This window comes from Grus americana, chromosome 5 (genome assembly GCF_028858705.1).
Source record: "Grus americana isolate bGruAme1 chromosome 5, bGruAme1.mat, whole genome shotgun sequence".
Taxonomy (NCBI): Eukaryota; Metazoa; Chordata; class Aves; order Gruiformes; family Gruidae; genus Grus; species Grus americana.
This window is the reverse complement of record NC_072856.1, coordinates 10,005,580-10,025,844: the sequence shown is the minus strand read 5'-3', so window position 1 is coordinate 10,025,844 and position 20,265 is coordinate 10,005,580. Positions and strand designations below refer to the sequence as shown.

The 20,265-nt window shown below is 38.8% G+C and overlaps 1 protein-coding gene across 1 annotated transcript in view; it reads right to left on the bottom strand.

The window, feature by feature from the left end:
• The window catches only part of SPON1 (spondin 1), a 205,990-nt gene that overhangs the window by 18,138 nt on the left and 167,587 nt on the right, over positions 1-20,265 (bottom strand). Inside the window, exon 7 of the mRNA XM_054827814.1 lies at positions 16,054-16,118. Within this exon, the coding sequence (XP_054683789.1) occupies positions 16,054-16,118 (65 nt within the window). The remainder of the gene's footprint in view (positions 1-16,053; positions 16,119-20,265) is intronic.

The following is a 20,265-nucleotide window of genomic DNA, read 5'->3' as shown; positions in this document are numbered from 1 at the left end:
TTAAGACATTAATTCTTTTTATAAGCAGGATGTAGTTTGTGATTAGTTTTTTTTTTTTAATCAACACGTTAAAAATGTATATGACTAGTAATGCAAAGACTCAGGTAAACACAGTCCTTTACAATAGCATGTGACTTCATGCTAGGAGAGGTAGAAATTTGCAGCCTTCTGCTGCTAGTATACAGCCCAGCATTATTTAGTCCTGTTTCTGTGAAAAACAAGAGACTATGTTCTTTTCTCATTTAAATGGAGTTCTGTAGAGCCGTTAAAATAGAGTAACCAAGTTGTGAGGGCAGCATATGGTGTTGGGTTTACTCATTCTTGTTAAGTTCCTAAAATATTAATAAAATGGAAATTCATATGATTAAAGCTTTTGTCTTATATTAATTATCCATATATACACATACATTTCAAGCTCAACCACACCTAATCTCAAATTTAGCTGAATTATCAAAACTTGTAAAAATGCCAATTATATGGATTTTTAACATGTGCTTTGTCTACTTCAAGTAGTTCTTTTGGTTTGGTGAAAAAAAAAGTCTGCTTTTTGGATAAAATTTAGAATTTATATTTAAAACAAAATCTGAAAACACTGAGAAGATTTTCTGTTTTCAATGTGAAACCTTAAATTTACCGTTTAGATCTGATTCTTATGTGAAAGCTTTCATTTTGAAGTCAAAGCCATTTAAGAAAAGTGTTTTAATTAGCTCCACTGATGCATAAACCGCTCATTCAACATTAATTACTCCTGCATACAGCTGTCAGGAGTTTACTGACACTTCTATGAAACTTCCAAAGTACTTCAGGTCCTACGAGCGGGGATCACCTCACGGTTTAGCGAAAATGGTGGTCCCTAAGGCAGCACATCAACAGTGTGGAGGAGTGATATACCGCAGGAAGGAAGGCTGGAAGTTTTGTGACCTAAAATATAGTTTAACCATTAGTCAAATGCAAAGCTGGAGCACTCAGAATTGTTTTGCAGCTCCAGAGTGAGTTATGTATTTGCCTTCATGTTACCAAAAGCCATAACTGACATTTTCCCTATATATGTTTTTTGTATATCAGATTGTCCTTTATGCATTACTATTTCTGATTAGACTGGGGGTTAGAATTCTTCTGGTTTTGACAGTATTAAACTTCACTGGATCTATAAAATCATAAAAGGAGAAAATAGTGAGCTAGACACACCATTGTGTTGCCATAGAAATAAGCGGCTCTGTCTGGCCTTCTCATTCCTCCCAGTTTGTACACAAAATCTCCAAACTGAAAATGTTTCCTAGTACTATACTGTCATTTTGTGTAAGGAAACTTCATTTACATCTGGATTGACAGATATTGGCTTTCACCCCATTTTACAATAGTCAGCACAGTGTGACAGTGGGAGATAAGAAAGATAAGGCTTTGTGGGGGTGGGGGGGAAAACAGAGATTTTCAGAAATGAAAAGTAAAGACACACATGCTGTAGTGGCACTATCGAAATAAAATGTTGCCATGCAAGAATAAATATCTACACTTTATAGAACACTATATTTGGGGGTAGGGGAAAGCAAGAGAAATTTTTGCAGGCTATCATCATATTCTATTCCTGGGATGCATGTCATCAAACTACTTCAGTTAATATGACTTTTAAATATAAGGCTCAAATAGTACATCCATGCCAGTAAAGATCACACTTTAAAAGCACAGAGCTCCCAGAACATGGTATTTTCATTCCTTTTTATGGTGATATCTCTTTGCAGTAGTAGATACCATAGAATGCCTAGAAAGTTCTGCAAGAATTTATTGTTACTACCACACCTTGTAACTAACTGGATGTTTTTAAAGTCTAAACCCAGAAATATTAATTATTAAAATTACATTCCTTTTCTCTTGTGAGCAGTTGACTATGAAACCTGAGTTTTTTTAAAGACAAAGCATTTTCATCTTCACCACATAACAAATATTCCATGAGAAAGCATTTTTTTCCATAGAGGACTATGACAAGAAATCTCATCCAAAAAATTGAGTACATAAATCTGAACAAGATATTTATTTTAATTGACGTGCTTGCATTTCTTCTACAGTTAATGTATTTTTCCTCTGAGAACTGGTTTCTTTCTACCTTTGTTATATTTCCTGTGAAAGCTTTTACTTTAAAAACATTAGTTTCTAAGAAAATAGGTTGGAATTTGACCATTTTTTAGTTTTAGGACTTCAACATAATTTTTTTACTTGTAATCAATGTAAGGAGAATGTCACTTATTGTGGAATCACTAACGAATGAGTGTTTCACATCTACATCTAACTCAGGTCCTGATTACTTCTTGCAAGAGTAATACTGTTGGCTGTGCTAGAGTGAGCAAATGCCAATTCATATGTACTTCTTCTGTAGTTTCACCAGAATATCTCACCTCTAACTATTACAAATTGTTTTGCATTCCAAAAGGCTTCGATCTGAAAATGTTTCCCCCAAGTCTGAGCTCTTCATTCTGATTTTTTTCTCACTGCTTTTCACTGGCTTCCACTACGGCTTTCACAAAATTTTTTTTCATCCATTTATGCTTTACATGACATCTCAAATAGGGTCAATTTCTGAAGAATTAATGAGCTACCAGATGTTAAGAAGTGAAGATAGGAATACTGAGATCTCTCTACGTTCATTAAACTTGGTCAGATGTGAATGAGTTTTTCAACTCATTGATTATCAAGTCTTTGTTACAAAAGATGGCAATACAAGACCTTCATAGTTAAACAGCCATTATAACATTTGAAACATAAGTAAAACATTGGATTTTCCTCTAACTTGGCATGAAAATTTCAATCTGAACACTTACCATGCAGCGAAATTACACCAATGGAAAACAAGGTATTGTAATCAGTATCCTACGAGGTGAACTATAATTGATACATAACGTTTCCCACATTTTGCACTTGTTAAATAATGAATCCATTGGTCAAATTCACTCAGACAAGAAAATCATTGAGCATGCTATTTTCCTCTGTTCAGGCAAATCCTAAAATCATTTTCTACTATTCCGTGCCAGCACTGAATTGTGATGTGTGAATGACACTGCGCAGCATCCCACACGAGCAGAGAGGGACAAGTATATGTTTATTTTAGTTGAGCTCAGAGGTGCACTTCTGAGGTGAATTTCCCGTTGTGTTTTGGTTCATATCCCAGAGCCATCTCGGAGCGCAGACCTGATTTCTTTCCCATCAATGTCGCCTGGAGCTTTTCCCCTGCGCTCCCGCTGCCGGCAGGCAGCCACGCTGCATGCGCCCAGGGTGGCGGCCCCCCCAAAGCAATCTCTCATCCCCAAAATGTGTCAGTTCCTCAGCAATGTTTCAGATTGCTTCTGTTGCAATATATTTCTTATGGATGTAGGCAGCTTAGGTAGCTATTCATTATGAAGACTGTTCACGGTTATTAGTACGTACACTATAGAGACTGTAATGTTTTCACCATAGAAAGTAGAGGTTTAAGTTTAGACAAGACATACCTCACACAAAATCTTTTTAAAATATACCCAGAGTGCCTATTTAGGGCAAAATATGGGCCATACAATGCAGCATTACAATTTTTATTCTTATAAAAGTGTATCTGTACTTGGAGAGAGCCACTTAGGGATTTAAAAAATACTTTTAAGCATCTCAAAATTTAAATCAACTTATCTGTCAAGAGAGAAGCATATCATAATTCTTCAGCAAAAACCTCATGTATTTTCTTTTAGGATAACATAGATCCAGTGAGATGTCAAATATAACCACATTTCACTCATCCCACTTCATTACAATGGCAAGTCACTGCGAATAAATTTGTAACTCAGTTCATCAGCCTAGTCCTTGTTTCAATTCTTCATGCTTTAGCTACTAGCAATTTGATATCCTTTTATTTTCAGTTGTTCATGATGACTTGTTATCAATGAGACAGGCTTGTACAAATTTAATTATTTCTTTGCTGGAAGTTTTATTTTCCTGGATGCAGCTGTTACTGCTTGAAAATCACGTTGATGTGAATTCCGTGCACTACGGGTATGGTAATGTTGCTGTTGTAATGGCAATGACTGGTTTGGGGTTTATGGCTGACTTCCCAACCATGTGTTAGCCAAGTCATGTTCACATAACTACGGTCAAAGATCTGTTGATATTGTATGCTATTAGCTGCAGTTAACACCATAAGCTATTTTTCCTCCCAAGAATCCCTAAAATAGCCATTAAGGTTTGCTTCAGGCAACAACTTGACAGTGTCTTAGCATGCTGGTTATTTAAGTTTCATTTTTAAACAGTTACTCTCCTTGAACTGTTTGTGCTATCCACTTTACTGTACAGAGAGAGACTACTCTCACAAATCATATTTACATAGCTACTCACATCAGGAAAGTCAAATGTATGAAATTGTCCCATATGCTAAATGAATAGTTACCCACCGATGAAATGATTTGCACCTTAGGCTATGTAGTAAATCAGCTAACATTAATGGCATTACCATGCACAGTGACAGAAGGATTTATCTGTAGTGTAGATATTAATTAATCCTTTTAAAAGAAAATAATCTAAAATTGAATATTGAACTTTGTGTGTAAAGATCATATCTCCATGGAGCCTTACAGAACTGTTTTCCTTCTGCAGTAGTACTGCAATTAATTTTATACTGCACTCTATATAATGATCCAATACGTAATATATCCTGCAAGGGCTGTACTATTCACAGTTCTGCTGCTGTGTTAAAGAAAAGAAAATGTCTTTCAAAAATCTATTGTAACATCAAAACATTATTGGTGTCCAAAATAGCATGGTTTTTTTAGAACAGGACCATGGGCTCCTCTGTGTGTGTCTTTCACACCCAACTCCCTGACCGCAGAGCTGCCCCAGTGCCACCATATCACAACCGGTCACCAGGTTACACCCGCACTATAACAAGGAGCTGCCCACGTGACCTACACTATTTCCTTTTAATTACAATAATGACTCAGCCCTTCATATGTCTTCACCTTTTCCTCACCAAAAGGTTTAACAGCTGCTTGGCTTCACAGTACACTTTTCTAACAAAAGAGTTAACTACACTGACTTTTCTCTACTAAAAGAAACTTCAAGGTGATGCAACCACTTGCACATCCTAAGGTGTTCAATGGGTTAAATGCAGCTGTGGGACGATAGCTAACCTGGGAGAGCAAGAAAATAGCTGAACCTTACCTTCTCAAAAGTACGGAGGAAGCAGAAGATAAATGCAGCATTCAACGAATTAGGTGAAAATGTCTAACAAGTATGTAAGAAAAATGAGCATTATAAGGAATATAAGAAGTAGCAATAAATAATAAGGTTCCTTATTTTTATATAACCCTCTGCTGACTCTTTCACACTAGGTGAAATTATACATGCATGATTTATTTCTCAAATCATTAGGTAGAACAGTGTTTATAAGCAATTTGTATAATCAAATGTTAATGATATACAGTGGATAGATGATTAAAGGACTATGACGTGAGCTTTTCTTATCACTTTGGAGAAAACAACAAATACAATTTAAACTATGCCCATTACAGCTGGTTAATTGCAGTTCAGTCTGTATTTTGCCATTTGGAATGCCAGTTAAACCCAAATACAAGTATGTGTGTTCAAACATGTCTTTTTTTTAATTCTCAGATGGGTAGTCTGAGGACTTGATTAATTAAGCAACTGAATAATTTACTAATTTCTGATGTATATTTTTATAAGTTGCATTCTGATACTGATATCAGCTATTTATGGACAGTGCATTGCATGGCAGGACAGGAGATCATTTCAGCATTCTTAATGGGATAGACAAAGAGACACGTAACTGAAAGTGAGCAACTACTTTCAGAATTTGTTCACCTAAACATCACACAAAACAAGACTTCTGTGACTACGTCATATTTTAAAAGAACTGAAGGTGCAATTTCATTTTGTATGAAATATTTTAAGTGGACGGATAGGAACTGGAACAACTGCAAAATTCAAAACTCCATCTTCCCTATTGAGGTTGATTAAAGAAAATTAGTAGGTACTTTTCAATGAATTTTAGTTTGTATGTTATGAGGATTTTAGTGAATAATTCTATCAACCCTTAATAAGATGCTCCAGGAAGACTAATTCACAGAATTAACCTACAGATGTCGTCAGGTCTCTGGTCTCTAGGGCTCTGGGCATTTCATTATTTTTTATCGAAAGCCTCTCTGTTATCAAAGCTGAAAGGTGCATTGATTTGAATCTTCCCCTGGCAATGCTGATTAATACAGATTTAGTAGAGAACAGCATTTGGCACTGGCGTTGGGATTCTGAGTTAGACACCGCAAAACGTCTGGCTCCGGAGGAAAACGGTGAGAGGATTTCTGACGGGGTTTGGTGCACAGGCGCGTCTGCCCTGAACCTGGTGGTGGCAGGAACCTGAGGAGATGCGGCACGTCCCCTTGCTGGCCCAGAGCATCCCAGGGTAATGGCTGTGCAAACAGGTGGGCTGGTTTTATGATGACGCAACTAAATGGACCATATTTTGGTCGTGTGGATTTGCTAAACAGCTAAACAAACAGTATGGGCTCTGAAGAAGTCATGTACCTTCTGTCCCTACAGAAAGTGCTGCATTCCCTACACGAAGTGAAAGCATTTCTAAAAAGGTCACTTAAGGTGCTTTTATAGCATATAGGAATATTCCAGGTGGTTTTATTTTGGTGTGTTCAAGCAGCACCTGATGCAAGACTTGGCAGCAGAGGTGTCAGTGTGGGTTTGTGCCAGGGACTCTGGACACACGTTGGGGGCAACCAGGGCTGAAGGCTGCACGACTGCACCATCTCTGCTCTTTTTGTTCAGACTGGCTCAGCTGGTCGGACCTGTGCTGCTGTCACACGTGATTTCAGCACATTCCGACCCTATCTGAAATGCCTTAAAAAAATGTAGCTAGCATAAACTGCTTGAATATTTTAACCTTAATATTTATAATAATTAACCGCAGTTAACCATGTCAAAATTAAAACATGATACAAGGGAATAAGCAAGTTGTTGACATTAGCTTGGTTTTACCAAAATCAGAGGCAACAAGTAAATAGGGAGAAACAGAAATCTTTTTTTTTTTTTTTTCCTCCAGTAAGATCACTGATTGAGGCCATGAAACTACTCTGTACTCCATCTCCGCATTAAGCTCTCCAAAACAAATTACTCCAAATGTAGGCAGCGCAACAAGGTACTGATTTTGAATATAGCTTATAAATATTGTTTTAATATAGATCTTATAAAAGGAAATATGCCAGCTTTAAGTTGTGGCATGTGTGCACGTACATTTTATCCACATATGCAGTTTAGGAAGAAATAGATAATTCACATAGATGAATAAGTAAATTAATTTATCAAATTCTCCAGATAGATAGTTATAAAGATCGATTACATAAATCCTAAAAAAGATTACTTCTGAAAGATTTTCAGAACATCTTGAAAAGATTCCTCAAATAACATATTAATTTTATAGGACAATACAAAAGCAAATGTCTTCTTGAAATCTTCATTCTAAAAAACTACTCCATTTATTATGAATGTAATGCAAATGTATGTAATTTTGTTCTATTTCCAGCACAGAGAAATTAAGCAAGTAGTGGAAAATCAATTTCAACTAGATCTAAGCAAATTATCATTTACTTTAAAAATGCATTTTTGGGTGAACAGAAACATTGTTTCTTAAGTTGAATTCAGTAAATATCTGTCAAAAATTACCTAATTCATGCATTCTATTTTAAGTAATGTGAAGGTGTTAAAAAAAAAAAAAAAAAAAAAAGGCTAAAAACCTGGAAATAGAACAAAATATTTTTGTTGGCCAGAAACAGTCTCTCTTCCAAGGCAGCCAGGGAACTGAAAAAGCTATCATCCTTGCATAAGTACCACAAAATAAAGACAGAGTGATTTCTAATTAATAAGAACATGCAATTGATCTGTACTTATTCCACACAGGCCCCTTCCCCATCTCACAAAGCTGGCTTACTCACTGTTTACTAAACATTTTAGAAATAAATGTCCTTTAGAGAACTCTTCTGTCTCCTCCTTTTTCTTGAGGGGAAAATCCTAGTGATTGCTTGCTTTCTCCGGTTAATAAACGTTTGATTATTCCATGCAAAATTGCAAGGCTTGAGCTAGAAGAACACAATATGAGGTAGTAAAGGGCTCTCACTGTGTAGGTTGCTGGTTTGAATTTTCCATGCAGAGATAGTTACCATTCAAACCTCATCAGGAAGAAAGGAGAATTAAACTTAGGCCTTCCTAGTACCAGGAGAGTCTTCTCCATATTGGGGGATACCCTCTATTTTGCTGACCGTGTGGGGGTGTGGCTAACTTAGAAGGTATCCTTGAAGATTTCTGTCAGGTCAGGCCGTCACTGATCAAATAGGCAGGGCAACAACTAAATAACGGAAGTTAATAGGATTTAGTTGTGAGCTATTGTCTAACAGAGGTCCCCTCGCCCTTATGAAAATGTAGTTTGCTTTGGGAACACTGAAAGTTGGTTGTATTTTTATGCATTTAGTAATGTTATTAATAGCTATTTAGGTATGTAAACACTTCAGGAACTGAAAGTTTCAGAATTAGGTGTTTACAGCAAATCGATGCCTAAATGCCTTCCAGTGTTCTTTCATAAATTAGTCCCTCTCTCTGAACCTCACAAAACTTGCAACATGTGAGGTCAACAGAGAGGTTCGGCAACACATCATGTTTACATGGATAATGTTTACATTTCAGCTCTCTGCCATCTGATGGAACTGATTAGATAATATTGGTAACATTAATGTAGTCACAAATTGTTTTTATTAAAGCCATTTTCACTGCTGAAGACCTCTTTGGAGTATGCAACTGTATACATAATCTTGGGCAGTTTTATACAAGGATATTTATCAGTGAGACAAAACCACATTAAGGCTGTGTGAGTTGTAAAGCGTAGAATATCAGACACAATAAATTGAGATCTTTTACAATGAAGCATAAGATGAGGAGAGGCAGTTCTCTCATTACAATTCAGAAGACAGCAAAGAGTTCCATTTCTGACTTAAGTGGTTCTCTGTCTAACAACATCTAAGTAATCATTCGGTGACCTAGATATGGAGGCTACTTTAAGGAAGAGAAGTTTCGTGGGCATAAGAATAGCAGAAGATTACAGTAAAGTAAAAAAAGCAAAAAGTAAAAACTGTAAGTAAAAAAGAGGTAAACCAAGAAACAAACAAATGCTGAAACCCCAAACAGATGAAATTCCCTACTCATTTGTGGCTTAGTTTTCGATTCCCAAATGCTGTAACGAAGACTCATTGAGCACAGCAAATTCACTGCAGCATCAAAACATACAACAAACATGCTTTACTCAAATTGTGGCAGAACAACTCTGGAAGAAAGTAAAGATTGAAAGAGCTTTCATTCAAGAACAAAGGAAGGAAAATGCAAAAGAGTATGTCAGCATTTTTTTTCCCCAGCTAGTTTGATCCAAGAACTCAAACATGTTTTGGATCAGAGCACTTTTGCATTTCCCATGCCCTTTCTAAAGAATACTCTTCATCTGATTTCTGGAACAGTTTACTTTGTTGCCTGGTTTAGTCATGTTATCTAACTCGATGCTGAAAACCATACGTGGGAGTATCCTGTCCTATCATTTTCTGATATCCTCCTTGCAAGCCAGGAAAAACAGCCCTAGTATCTTTGTAGTCAAACAAAAGGATATGTAAAAGTTGAAATGGAAGTGGACTGAGGGCATAATTTGTAGGGGATGATGAGGTAACCATACTAACTTACAAACTGTTTGGACTAAATAGCTCTATCCATCTGAAGTATAAAGGAATAGGCCTCCTCTTCCGTTAAACTTCACTTTCAAGTGCTTACTGGAGTGTTTTCAGGTAATCTCCAAATAAATGGGGAAGAGTTGCTTAAATGGATGAGAAAAAGAGTAAACTCTGCACACAGTCAAGAGGCCAAGGAAAACCACAGGACCATGGCTACTCACGCAAACAGCATGGAGAGATGAAATGGAAACAGGAGAGACATAAAGGAGGAGAGGATAATTTTCCAAACTTCAAATACTTCCGAACTATTTCCAGGCTTCAAAAAGTTCAGAAAAATGCCTATCACTTCGATGTGCATTGGTTGTAATCAAGAATGGACTGAGGACATAAAAAGATTGGAAAGTGGTGTTTTTGCATAAAAGAAAAAAGTAAAGAGATAGAGGAGTATGAAAAGGAACGCTTGTGAATATTTCAGAAAAATCTAACTTTTTAATGTCAAGTACTCTTACTATGCTATTTTCCTAGATAAAACATCTTGAATTTTTGCATTGAAATACATTGTCTATACATTGACCTACTAAACCTAAAATAATTAAACGAACTGAAAAAAATAATAATTAGAAAACACATGACGTGCTTAGTAATAATTACAATCATACTGCTGGAGACCCCTATCCAAACGTATCCTTTCTCATAGGCAGGGCTGTGGACGGAAACTCTGGCAGGAAAGGCATGGGAAATAAGCAGTTAATTTATGCAGGCAAGTGAGGTCTATCAGGTTTTTTAGAATCTGAAAGGTTTTAGGACAGAAAGTTAAAGCTACTTTTTTGATTAATTTTTTTTTTTTTAAATTAATATTGCCTTTTTATGTATCAGGGAAAGCCAGAATGAACACATGAAAATACTTGGAAAGACACACTATCTGTAGCAGTATTTAATAATTTATAAGATACTGAATGTTAAATAATGGAATACGTGACATACTGGAGAATAATTTCCATCCTATGTCTGATCCATGTTTGTATTTGTCAATCTTAGGCTATATCTGCATGGCAGTCCATATTCCACAGTATTGCATAGGGCTGAACGCTTTCCTGGTTTACAGGAACTACAAATGAGTGATTGGACACATTGAATTACCATTCAAATACTTCTCCCTTTGCCTATATTAAGAAAGAGCCATATACTTACACTGGACGTATTTTTGAAATGTCAAACTACCCAGAGAGATGTCTATTAACGTGTGACTCCTGTCCAGCCACCCATTTTCAATTCCACTCTTTTTTTTGTTCAAGAGCTAAGAACTGTATGGTGAACCGATATTCCTTGTTCTGATGTGGTATCTTGTCATGGAGGTCCTGCCATTTTGGAAACTCGGAGACCCACCTGAAGAATCTGCTTTCTTCCACTCCCCAACCACCGCAACAAACATGCTGCTATATAAAAGAAAGATACCTGTACGATAATGCCTTTCCCTGGTGGTGTGGAATCACAGAGGACATAGTGACCGTGAAAAAACAGGCAGCTGTAAAAGCAGCAAGTACCCTGACAACACTGTGTGGCTCGGTTTTCACCACGTTAAAGACAATCCAGGTCATGCCAAGATGTGGAATTGACAGCTTCTTCCATGCCCCACAACCTACCCTCCCCTACGCCTCCCCAAAGGGTCCCATTTTGCTTCTTGTAACTGACTCCATAATTCACAGTATAGAGTGGGACTAACTGATCAGGATTTGTGCTTATTTGCTTCTGGTGGATTATCCTGGGAAGTTCTTACTTAGATAAAAGTGCTTGTGGAACGGAAAAGGGGGTTGTCACAATAGAGATCTCTGGATTTGAAATAAAGGCATAACGAATACAGCCAACAACAACAAAAAAAGCATCCATTTGGGGGAAGGGAATTCAAGGCAAGATTTTTAAAGGTATTAACTCCTGTGGAACTTGATGTATACTATCTTGAAAAGTCTTGCCTTCTTTATCCCCAAATTCTTCTGCTGTGGCTTGATTATTTTACAGGTGCCAGATATGCAGATTTGGGTACCAGTTGTACTATCTGTATTTGCTGTATTTTATCCTCCGTGTTGCCAAAGGCCAATGATTTGCAGCTGAATATGAAAGTGAAATTTCATTCTGCCTGAAACACAGCTGAGAGGAAGGAAGCAATGAGCTGTGCTCTTGTTTATACAAGCAAGATAAGAAAAACTACTTTCATTTGACAGCATGCTGTATACTGATACCATTACACTCAAGGAAGAATGCATTCCCTGCAAGTACTTTAAAGTCAGAATTTCAGACACACAACTCGGTAATACAAACATAAGCAACAGCAAAGTGTTTTATTACTTGGTCTGGCACTCCTTCTCCTGTTAAAATACTGCGCTCTCGGTTGGGCAACCATAAAGCTAGTTCACGAGGATCACCCAAAACTGTCTCCTGCATGCAGGAGAGTTTTTTGCATGCTGGTTCCCTGGATAAGAAACTGAATGGAAGATAATGAAGATGAGTGATAGGAAGGAAAAAGAAAAAGAAAAAGAAAAACAGGGACAAAGAACAGGCATATAGAGGAACTGAGGAGAGCAATGATAAAAGACAGTGAACTGTTAAGTCTATGGCAGGATGTAGTTTCCACAGCATTATATTGTACTGGGAGACGACTATGTTAAAGAGTATTAGCCTTAATTGTAATTAACAGAAAGCATTTGAGGAAATTACTTAGTGTCATTATATCCTTCCCTGCTTACGGCTGGCAACTTGTCTCAGCCCCTTCTATAATTTCTTGCACCTGAACTCATGTCTGAAGCCAAAGACCTCTCCCTGGGGATGCACTTTGTGCCCACTAGATCTGCACTGAGAATTCTCTGTTTTCTCCTCCTTAAGCAGAAGAAAAGCTCCCAGTTATATTTCCCTTATTTCTGGTGTCATGTGTTTTGGCATCACTGTCAGATTTAGACACAGACTTACACACTTCATGCCCTCAATCCCTACAGAGCTTGAAACATTACTTAATGAGGTACGACTGGCCTCAGGGGTCACAGCCTCATTGACCGGTATCGACAGAGTAGAAGAAAAGCCATTTAACTCCATGATGAATCCGTGGGTGGTGCCCCGCCAAGACCATCCTCTCACACATTATTACAGGTGACCAGAATGGAAACACAAGGGCTCACCAACTGCTCAAGATGTGGGCAAGAATCAGCAGTTTGCCTTGCTACAGCCTCTGCAGGGAAAGGAGGAGATGCTGCCGTCTCCTTCACTGTTTTGGGAAGACGGGAGGGGACCGGCAGCCCCAGGGGCAGGTGCAGTGCCCGTCCCCGCCGGCTGGTGGGTTTCCCCTGAAAGGGATGGGTCTGAGTGAGCTGGTGCCTGCGGTGAGCAACTATCGAGCCCGGAAGTCTCCTCTGCATGCGGAGAGAGTGTCTGCCACCACCTCTGTGAGTGTCGCTGCACTCCAGCCCCATTAACTGTGGGTTGTTACTCTCGGATAGCGCGTTCACCCGGGGTGGCAGCCTGGCGTCCGTGCTGCCTCATCCTGGGTTCTCCGCAGCAGCGCGAAAATACATCAATACTCTTACAGCCCTCCCACAAGTTTTGGAGGTAATTGTTCCCCTCCTCCCTCTGATTTTAAGCGTTATCGCCATAACTAACTTGGTACGGTAACTTGGATAGGGTTAGCAATAAAAATTACTATCTGGACTCAGGAGGTAAACTTTGAAGTGTGAGCAGGCTGTATTTGCCAACTTTTGGCACTTTAGGCCTCTGTAAATTGGCTCGCTAGTGTTATGCATTTCATAATTGTTGTAAAACACATTCAGGAAGGTTTTTAGGTTGTGCTTATTGTGACACATTGTAACACCACTTTGGCACCACTATCATGCTGTATTATATATTAGATACCTAACTCATTATTATGCAAAAGAAGGTTATTCGTGACTTTTAGTCAATTCTTGATTAGTAAGGTGGCTGTGTTATGCATAATAATAGACCAAATGTTTATTCTGAGCAGTCATTATCCAATACTTGCACTGCTCCAATCTGAATTCCAGGAAGGACCATCCGTAACACCAAATGGGAAATTAACACCAGAAGTTAATGGCTATTGAAAATTTTGTCTTCTTTTGAAGCTCAGACCATATGTTAAAATGGAATCAAAAATAAGGACATCATGACAAAATACGATAAAAAGTTATTTTAAAAGCAAAATATCCAACACTACCTGTAAAGTGAAGGGACATTTGTTAGGGGAACCTTTATACAGCATCTGAAAGCACAAGTACCAAAATTTATTCCTTTTGATGTTACTGAAAGGTGAGAATCACCATATAGAAAAGGTAAGAATTGACTGGAAGAACATCTGGAGGACGTTGCAGAAGCATTTGCATGCATGTCTGTGAAAGACTATGCCTAGAAAGCCTCCGAAGTCGTTCACTCTCAACTTTTTTGTGAAGTTTCTTAGTGCTATATTAAACTAGCTATTATGACCAGGGGCAACGTACTTTACTTAGCTTTGATTTTTCTATGTAATGTAATCAGTGTGTTTGAAAGATGGTGGATTGAGACTCTGGAGCAGGAGATCCTCTCTCCATCTTTCTGTGAACAAAGCACAAAGCTACTTTCCTGTCAATGCCAAAGCCTTCCAAGCACCCAGAACAGTGAATTCCTAACAGTATTGTTCTCTTTGATACAGAAACACCACACATAAATGTTGTTTCAGGAAAGTAACTGAAATTGGAAGGAAAAAATAAATGGCTTGTTTCAGTCAGAGACCTCACCGTAGTAGAACAGAGAAGTGGAAGGAAGTTTCCATTTTAAAGTGTTAGTTTGGAGTGAATAGAAAGAAGGCAGCAGGGGAAAAAAAAATGCTATCCACAACCACTACATGGCAAACACTACCAAATCCAAAGGCTGAGAATTTCAGGAGAGTAAGACCATGAGTAAAGAATGCCATTACTGTCACCTTGACTGACCACTTGCATAACGCCAGCCACAAAAAGTCTAACCCACAATTCCTGTGCAGAGCCTACAACTCTGTCTGAGGATTAAAACATATTCAAGTGATGGAAAATCCATCTCATGTTCAGGTAAGCCGCTCTGAAGGTTAGTCACACTGTTAAAGCCTTTTCCCATACCTTTAGTGAGAATTTCCTTGTCATGAATTTCCTTAGCTTCCATGCTACGAGGGATTTCATAGGGGTTTTTCTCTAGATTAAAGAAGGATCAGCTATCAGAAATCTTTTCACTATTTAAGCTGTGCTCACCTCCTAACCTTTTTTTTTTTTTTTCAGAGGGGGAGGGAATAAACTGAATAGCTTAAGTCCTAAGCTGCTTAAGAGTTTCTAAGCCTCTTACGGTGGGGAAGTTTTCTAAAAACTGAACTCTTGCAGCTTTTTTCTGACTAGCCTCCAAATTTTCACATACTTTCTGAAATGCAGATGACAAAACCAGACACAGTATTCCACTAACAGCTTCCCTTATACCTTTTACAGAGGAAACGGGACTACCTGGTCCCTACAATCCTGCAGTAGACTAATTGCCCTGCTTCTCCAAGGACTTAATTTGACTCTCAGTTAATGGGGTGACCCGTTGTAATGGGTTCTCATCTTTAGTCACTTCTTCGAGTCTCAGTCATTTGAGTCTGGATAATTAGTATGAACTTTGGGCCAAGCACAGATAAGGATGTAGGAACCACCACCTCAACCTTCCTCCACAGCCCCCAGACAATCACTAAACTCAAGATATTCTGAAAGAAGAGTTTTGTCCTCTTTTCTGCTGAGTGCCAGACAGCCCAAAGTGAGAATCCTGCGAAGCTAGTTGGCTGTCTAACTTGGTGAAACAACCATGGTTATACTACCATCAGGATCATGATGCTATCATAGAGTGCTTCAGATAAGCATTTTAAATAATTAGTCCTTTAGGAGTTTTTTGTTTGTGGATTGAGGATTTGCTGCATTGCCACAGCGCATTGCCACAGCGCATGACACAGGATGCTATAAAAATACTACATGTAGAATGGTACAATACATTTTTGAGCAAGCACTGAATAAACATCATTGTTCAACGAAGGCACAAACTCCACGGGATAATCCTTCTCCTGTAACAGTGAACCAAAGCATGTAAAAAACAGAGAGATGCTAAAGAGGAAAGAATGAGAAAAGCAATTGTTGGGGGGCGGGGAAAGATTAAGAACTCATCTATGAAAATATTTTTAGACTGTTTCTGTACAAGAGTGAATGATTATAAGAGACAATGAGTTTAGAGCAGTCCATTAGCCAACACTGAACACAAGGCTATTGAGACACACTAGTCCCTACTTACTTACACATTCAGAGGTTGCCAGGCAGGCCACTGTGCTTTTGCCTTGATGACTGTTAAAACCTCATCGCTCTGTGAAGAGACAAAAAACAAGAGTGATTGGGACAATTTTACAATGAAAGTAATATGTTTTACAGCAAAAAGTAAGAGGTACTAGATCAAACTGTGCCTCCAAATTCTGACTATGAGAAATATTCTTTGTCCTTGTTGTTATCCACGCACCTCGTGTCCTCAGGTGCACAGGGTTCATCAAGGAGCCTATATGAATGCAGGAGGCAAGAGCAGCAAGCAAAGGCAGTCAGACCTTGGGCACAGTCTCTGAAGTGAGCTTAAAACACCAATAGCAGTTCACAGACCATGTTAATTCCGCATTACAAGCTGAAGGGAAAGCTTTCAGAGTGGTTCACTGGGATGACAGGTATAAATAAGACGACCTTTGCATTGGGGAAATACCCCAAACCAATATGACCAAACTGAGTTTGTTCTGGTAACACTATGACAGGATGATAACCATGCTGTATACTGGGCTGTTAGTCTGCATGTAGTAGTTTATTAGCAAAAAGTGTGCCTTGGGCTGTTGATTTTGTGACTCTGACAATCCTTGTGGTCAGAGGAACTTACCAGGTTAAAGCAAGCAAAGACAGAAAAATTGCTCTTAATGCATTACAGATCCATGGGCCAAGAGGCAGGCAAAAGCTAGAGGCTCCTGCTCTAGGCAATCTAACACACCCTGTGAGCATGCATGATACATTATTTATTTATCCTCATATATGTAAGGATGTAAAGAGTCCACGGTGGATGCACTGCAATCTCCTCCAAGTCAAGTCATTGATAGCACTTTGTCTTTGCTCTCCATTTACTCACGTAAAAATTACAGGGTGAAATACAGCACCCACCTGTGGAAGCCCACAGTGTGGCAAGGCATCGAACAAAGATTATTTCCTAAGTCTGTAGGAATCTGTCTGCATCAGCAGTGTTGAACTTTATATCGGTACAATAAACACAGGACAAAGACAGGAGTCCGCTAACAAGGCTCTGATGCCCAAAGACATCTATCACACTTTTTTAGAAGCATTTTCCCCATCTCCCTTAGGAATCCACCCCAGTAATTCGCCTAGAGGAACACAAAGTTCACAAGTCACTCACATGATTTCTACTGTCTCTTAAAAATATTTCCCAATTAGACTAAGAAACCCGCCTCATACATTACCAGTAATTGGCACTTCCAACTGAGCTGACCTTTCAGTTTATGATAATCGTGCAATTTCCTGCTTGACAGCAATAGTTCTGATACCCTAGACTAGCTCTAGTCCATATACATCCCTGTTTAAAGAAAATAATATTCACTGGTTGTTTCTACCACTCTCAGTATTTTCTGACTCCCTCTTTTTACCAAAGCGAGGTAATTACAGTGCTGATGGGCCCTGTCTGTAACACACAAGGTTTTCAGCCTTGGGAATACATATGTGACATGACCTCTCCCTCAGCCTGAGTGGATGGATAAGCCATTTCTTGAAAATCCTTTTTAAAAATACAGATGCTTGGCCAAAGCCTATACTACATTAAATGCCCTTAGCTAACATACCTGAAAGTCTGACTCTATACATGCAGGTAAGTATAAAAAGATTTAATCAAACTCCCATACTACTAGTATAGTTTGAATAAAGAGAATTGTAAGATGAAAGTGAGCAATCGAACAGCACGCAGCAGAGTTACGCCAGCAGGCAGAGTCACCGGGGCAAGCCCTGGGTGAGTAGCAGCAGGCTGAGCCGCCAGCACCACCCTCTCCCAGGCTCCCCGCTGGGCTGGGCGGCACTGAGCAGAGGTGTGCTCCATGCAGGAGAGATGCATCACGTCCAGGTTCAACTATGGCAACCTTCTTCTTACCGCCATGCCTTCAAAAGTGAGAGAGACAGCTTTCCCCTCAAAGTGATTTAAAAGGAAACTGATTAGATGAATGAAGATAAAAGTCTGAAGTTAAAAAGACATTATTTGTCTTTATCTCTCAATAGAATTTGCCTTAATTTTTAACTCTTGTTTCAACATCCTAAGACTCTCCAGCCAGGCATATCTTCTTTACTTCCCTAGAGAACACATCTGCATTCAAAATTATTAACTATGTATTGTACAGCCCAAAGAAAGTCTGTTGTGAGCATAGAAGGTTATGTTTATTAAAATAATACACTGCTGATCTAATAAAAGCCAATAATTATGTCAGTAACATCCCAGTCACCTGTGGCTGAAAGTATTTTAACATGTGCTATAAAAATTAAAAATGCACACCAAGAGTGGATGAACCATGATTAATAGTTTAGTAGTAAGTGCAGAGGGAAGGAAATAAGGAACAGAGCATGGGGCATTCAGACATCTCTGCATTTTTAAGGGATGTGAAAATTCAGATGCAAGAGCTGAATTTATGACCGCTTCCTGAACAGTAACCAAAATCAAAAGATGCAGAATCCAGCATTCTGTTGGGCCTGGAATGAAAATACACAATTCTGGTACCTAGAGCTCCTTGACAATTACACAGGATTAAGCTGCAACTTGAATGAAATCATTGTTATACCAGACTGATATTCTAATTATGCAGTCATCTCCATCATGCAGATTTGTAATTTTAATTTAATTAAAAAATGTAACATCTACACTGTTATTAATGCCAGTGTGTACTTACTTCTACATGCATTGATAGACAGATATCAGGAGTTGCTCCAGAGAAGCAGCCACCTTCCTCTGCCTCCAGCCTCTCCAGCTGACCTCCACATTTTTAAGGGAACATGATAAACTTGAACAGCCCAGGCAAACAGATGCTATCCACCACACAAGTTCACAGCCTTGTCAACAATCTATAGATAGAGAGCAATCTACAGAAAAGACACAGTGGCTGGGTTTGCTGCCCAATCTCTTTAGCTATAATTTATTGGCAGATGGTAGAAATTGAAAGGATGTGAAATGCCTGATGAGAAACCCACAAATTAATAATATACAACTAGTTGATATAATCCAACTGCCTTAAATAACCCAATTGCACAGACTTTACAGTGGAGGAATGAACCATCACATAAATTTTATGAATTATAGTTAACATTTTCTTAGGACTTGCTGTATAACATTAGTACTCATTTTTCTCTCCTCTTCATAGTCCCAAAGTTTTACTTTGATTTCTGAAGTAAAGAAACTCTCAAATTCATGTCAAAATATGGCAAAAAGAACTAGAATGTTTCACTATTGTATGTTGCAAGTTGTCTTGTCATCATTTATGTATTTGGCTGGGAAGCAATGGTTCCCAAGTAATGAAACTGTTAGATTTTGAAAAAGAAACCTGGATCATTTGCAAAATGATGGAGTGTCAAAACGTTACAATGTCAGAACAAGTTAAAGGGAAGGGTACCAATGCTCTTGCTTGCAGCTGCTGAAAATCCTTTAGGTAAAGTCTGATACATGCCTCTTCCAACAATAAAAGAGAAAAGAAAAAAAAAAAAGGAAAAAAAACCTGTCAAGCCTATGTTACGCCTCTGTGCACGTGGAAGCTTTCAAGGAGTGAATTTGGGACTACCTGTCAGTTGTTACAGAGATATACAGGAGGAAAGTTGCTACCCTCTTTCCTTTTCCCAGTTCAGGGGGGGTCCTTCTTGAGTACAAATCACAAAATGATACTTGGGAATTTGCAACTGAGTTTTTGCTCAGCTTCTTTTGGGCATATCGGTATCACACGATGGAGTACAGGTATGCAATTCTCCCGTGAGGGGAGCAAGGGTGCGTGGTGCCGTGCTGCACCACCGCGCTGTACCGTCGGTCTGCCCCGGCACACCGCAGCCGCGTGCAGGCAGCTTCTCGTGGGAGCAACGCGCCCTGCTCCCGGGCAACTTGCCCGCACTGGTGTGCCTGTGCCTCCGCTTGCTGTGAGAACGTGCTACCACTGATGCAGCACCTCTGCTACTCCTATAAGTAGGAAGTCAGGATTTAATAACTAAATTAGTAGAAGCTCTCAGGAGTCTTCATGGTAAATCCCTCTGAAAAGTGTGGTTAGGCATAATCACCTGCAAAACTTGGTATAAAATCTTTGTAGAGCCTACTGAAGCCTCTTCTTCACTTTCAGTTATTAGTACAAATACAGCATTTCAGTTTCCAGTTGAAATACAACGATCCCTTCTCTATACGTTTAAAGCTTGCTCAAAAAGCCCAGTGGAGCCAAAGTAGTTTCTAGATTGACTTAAAT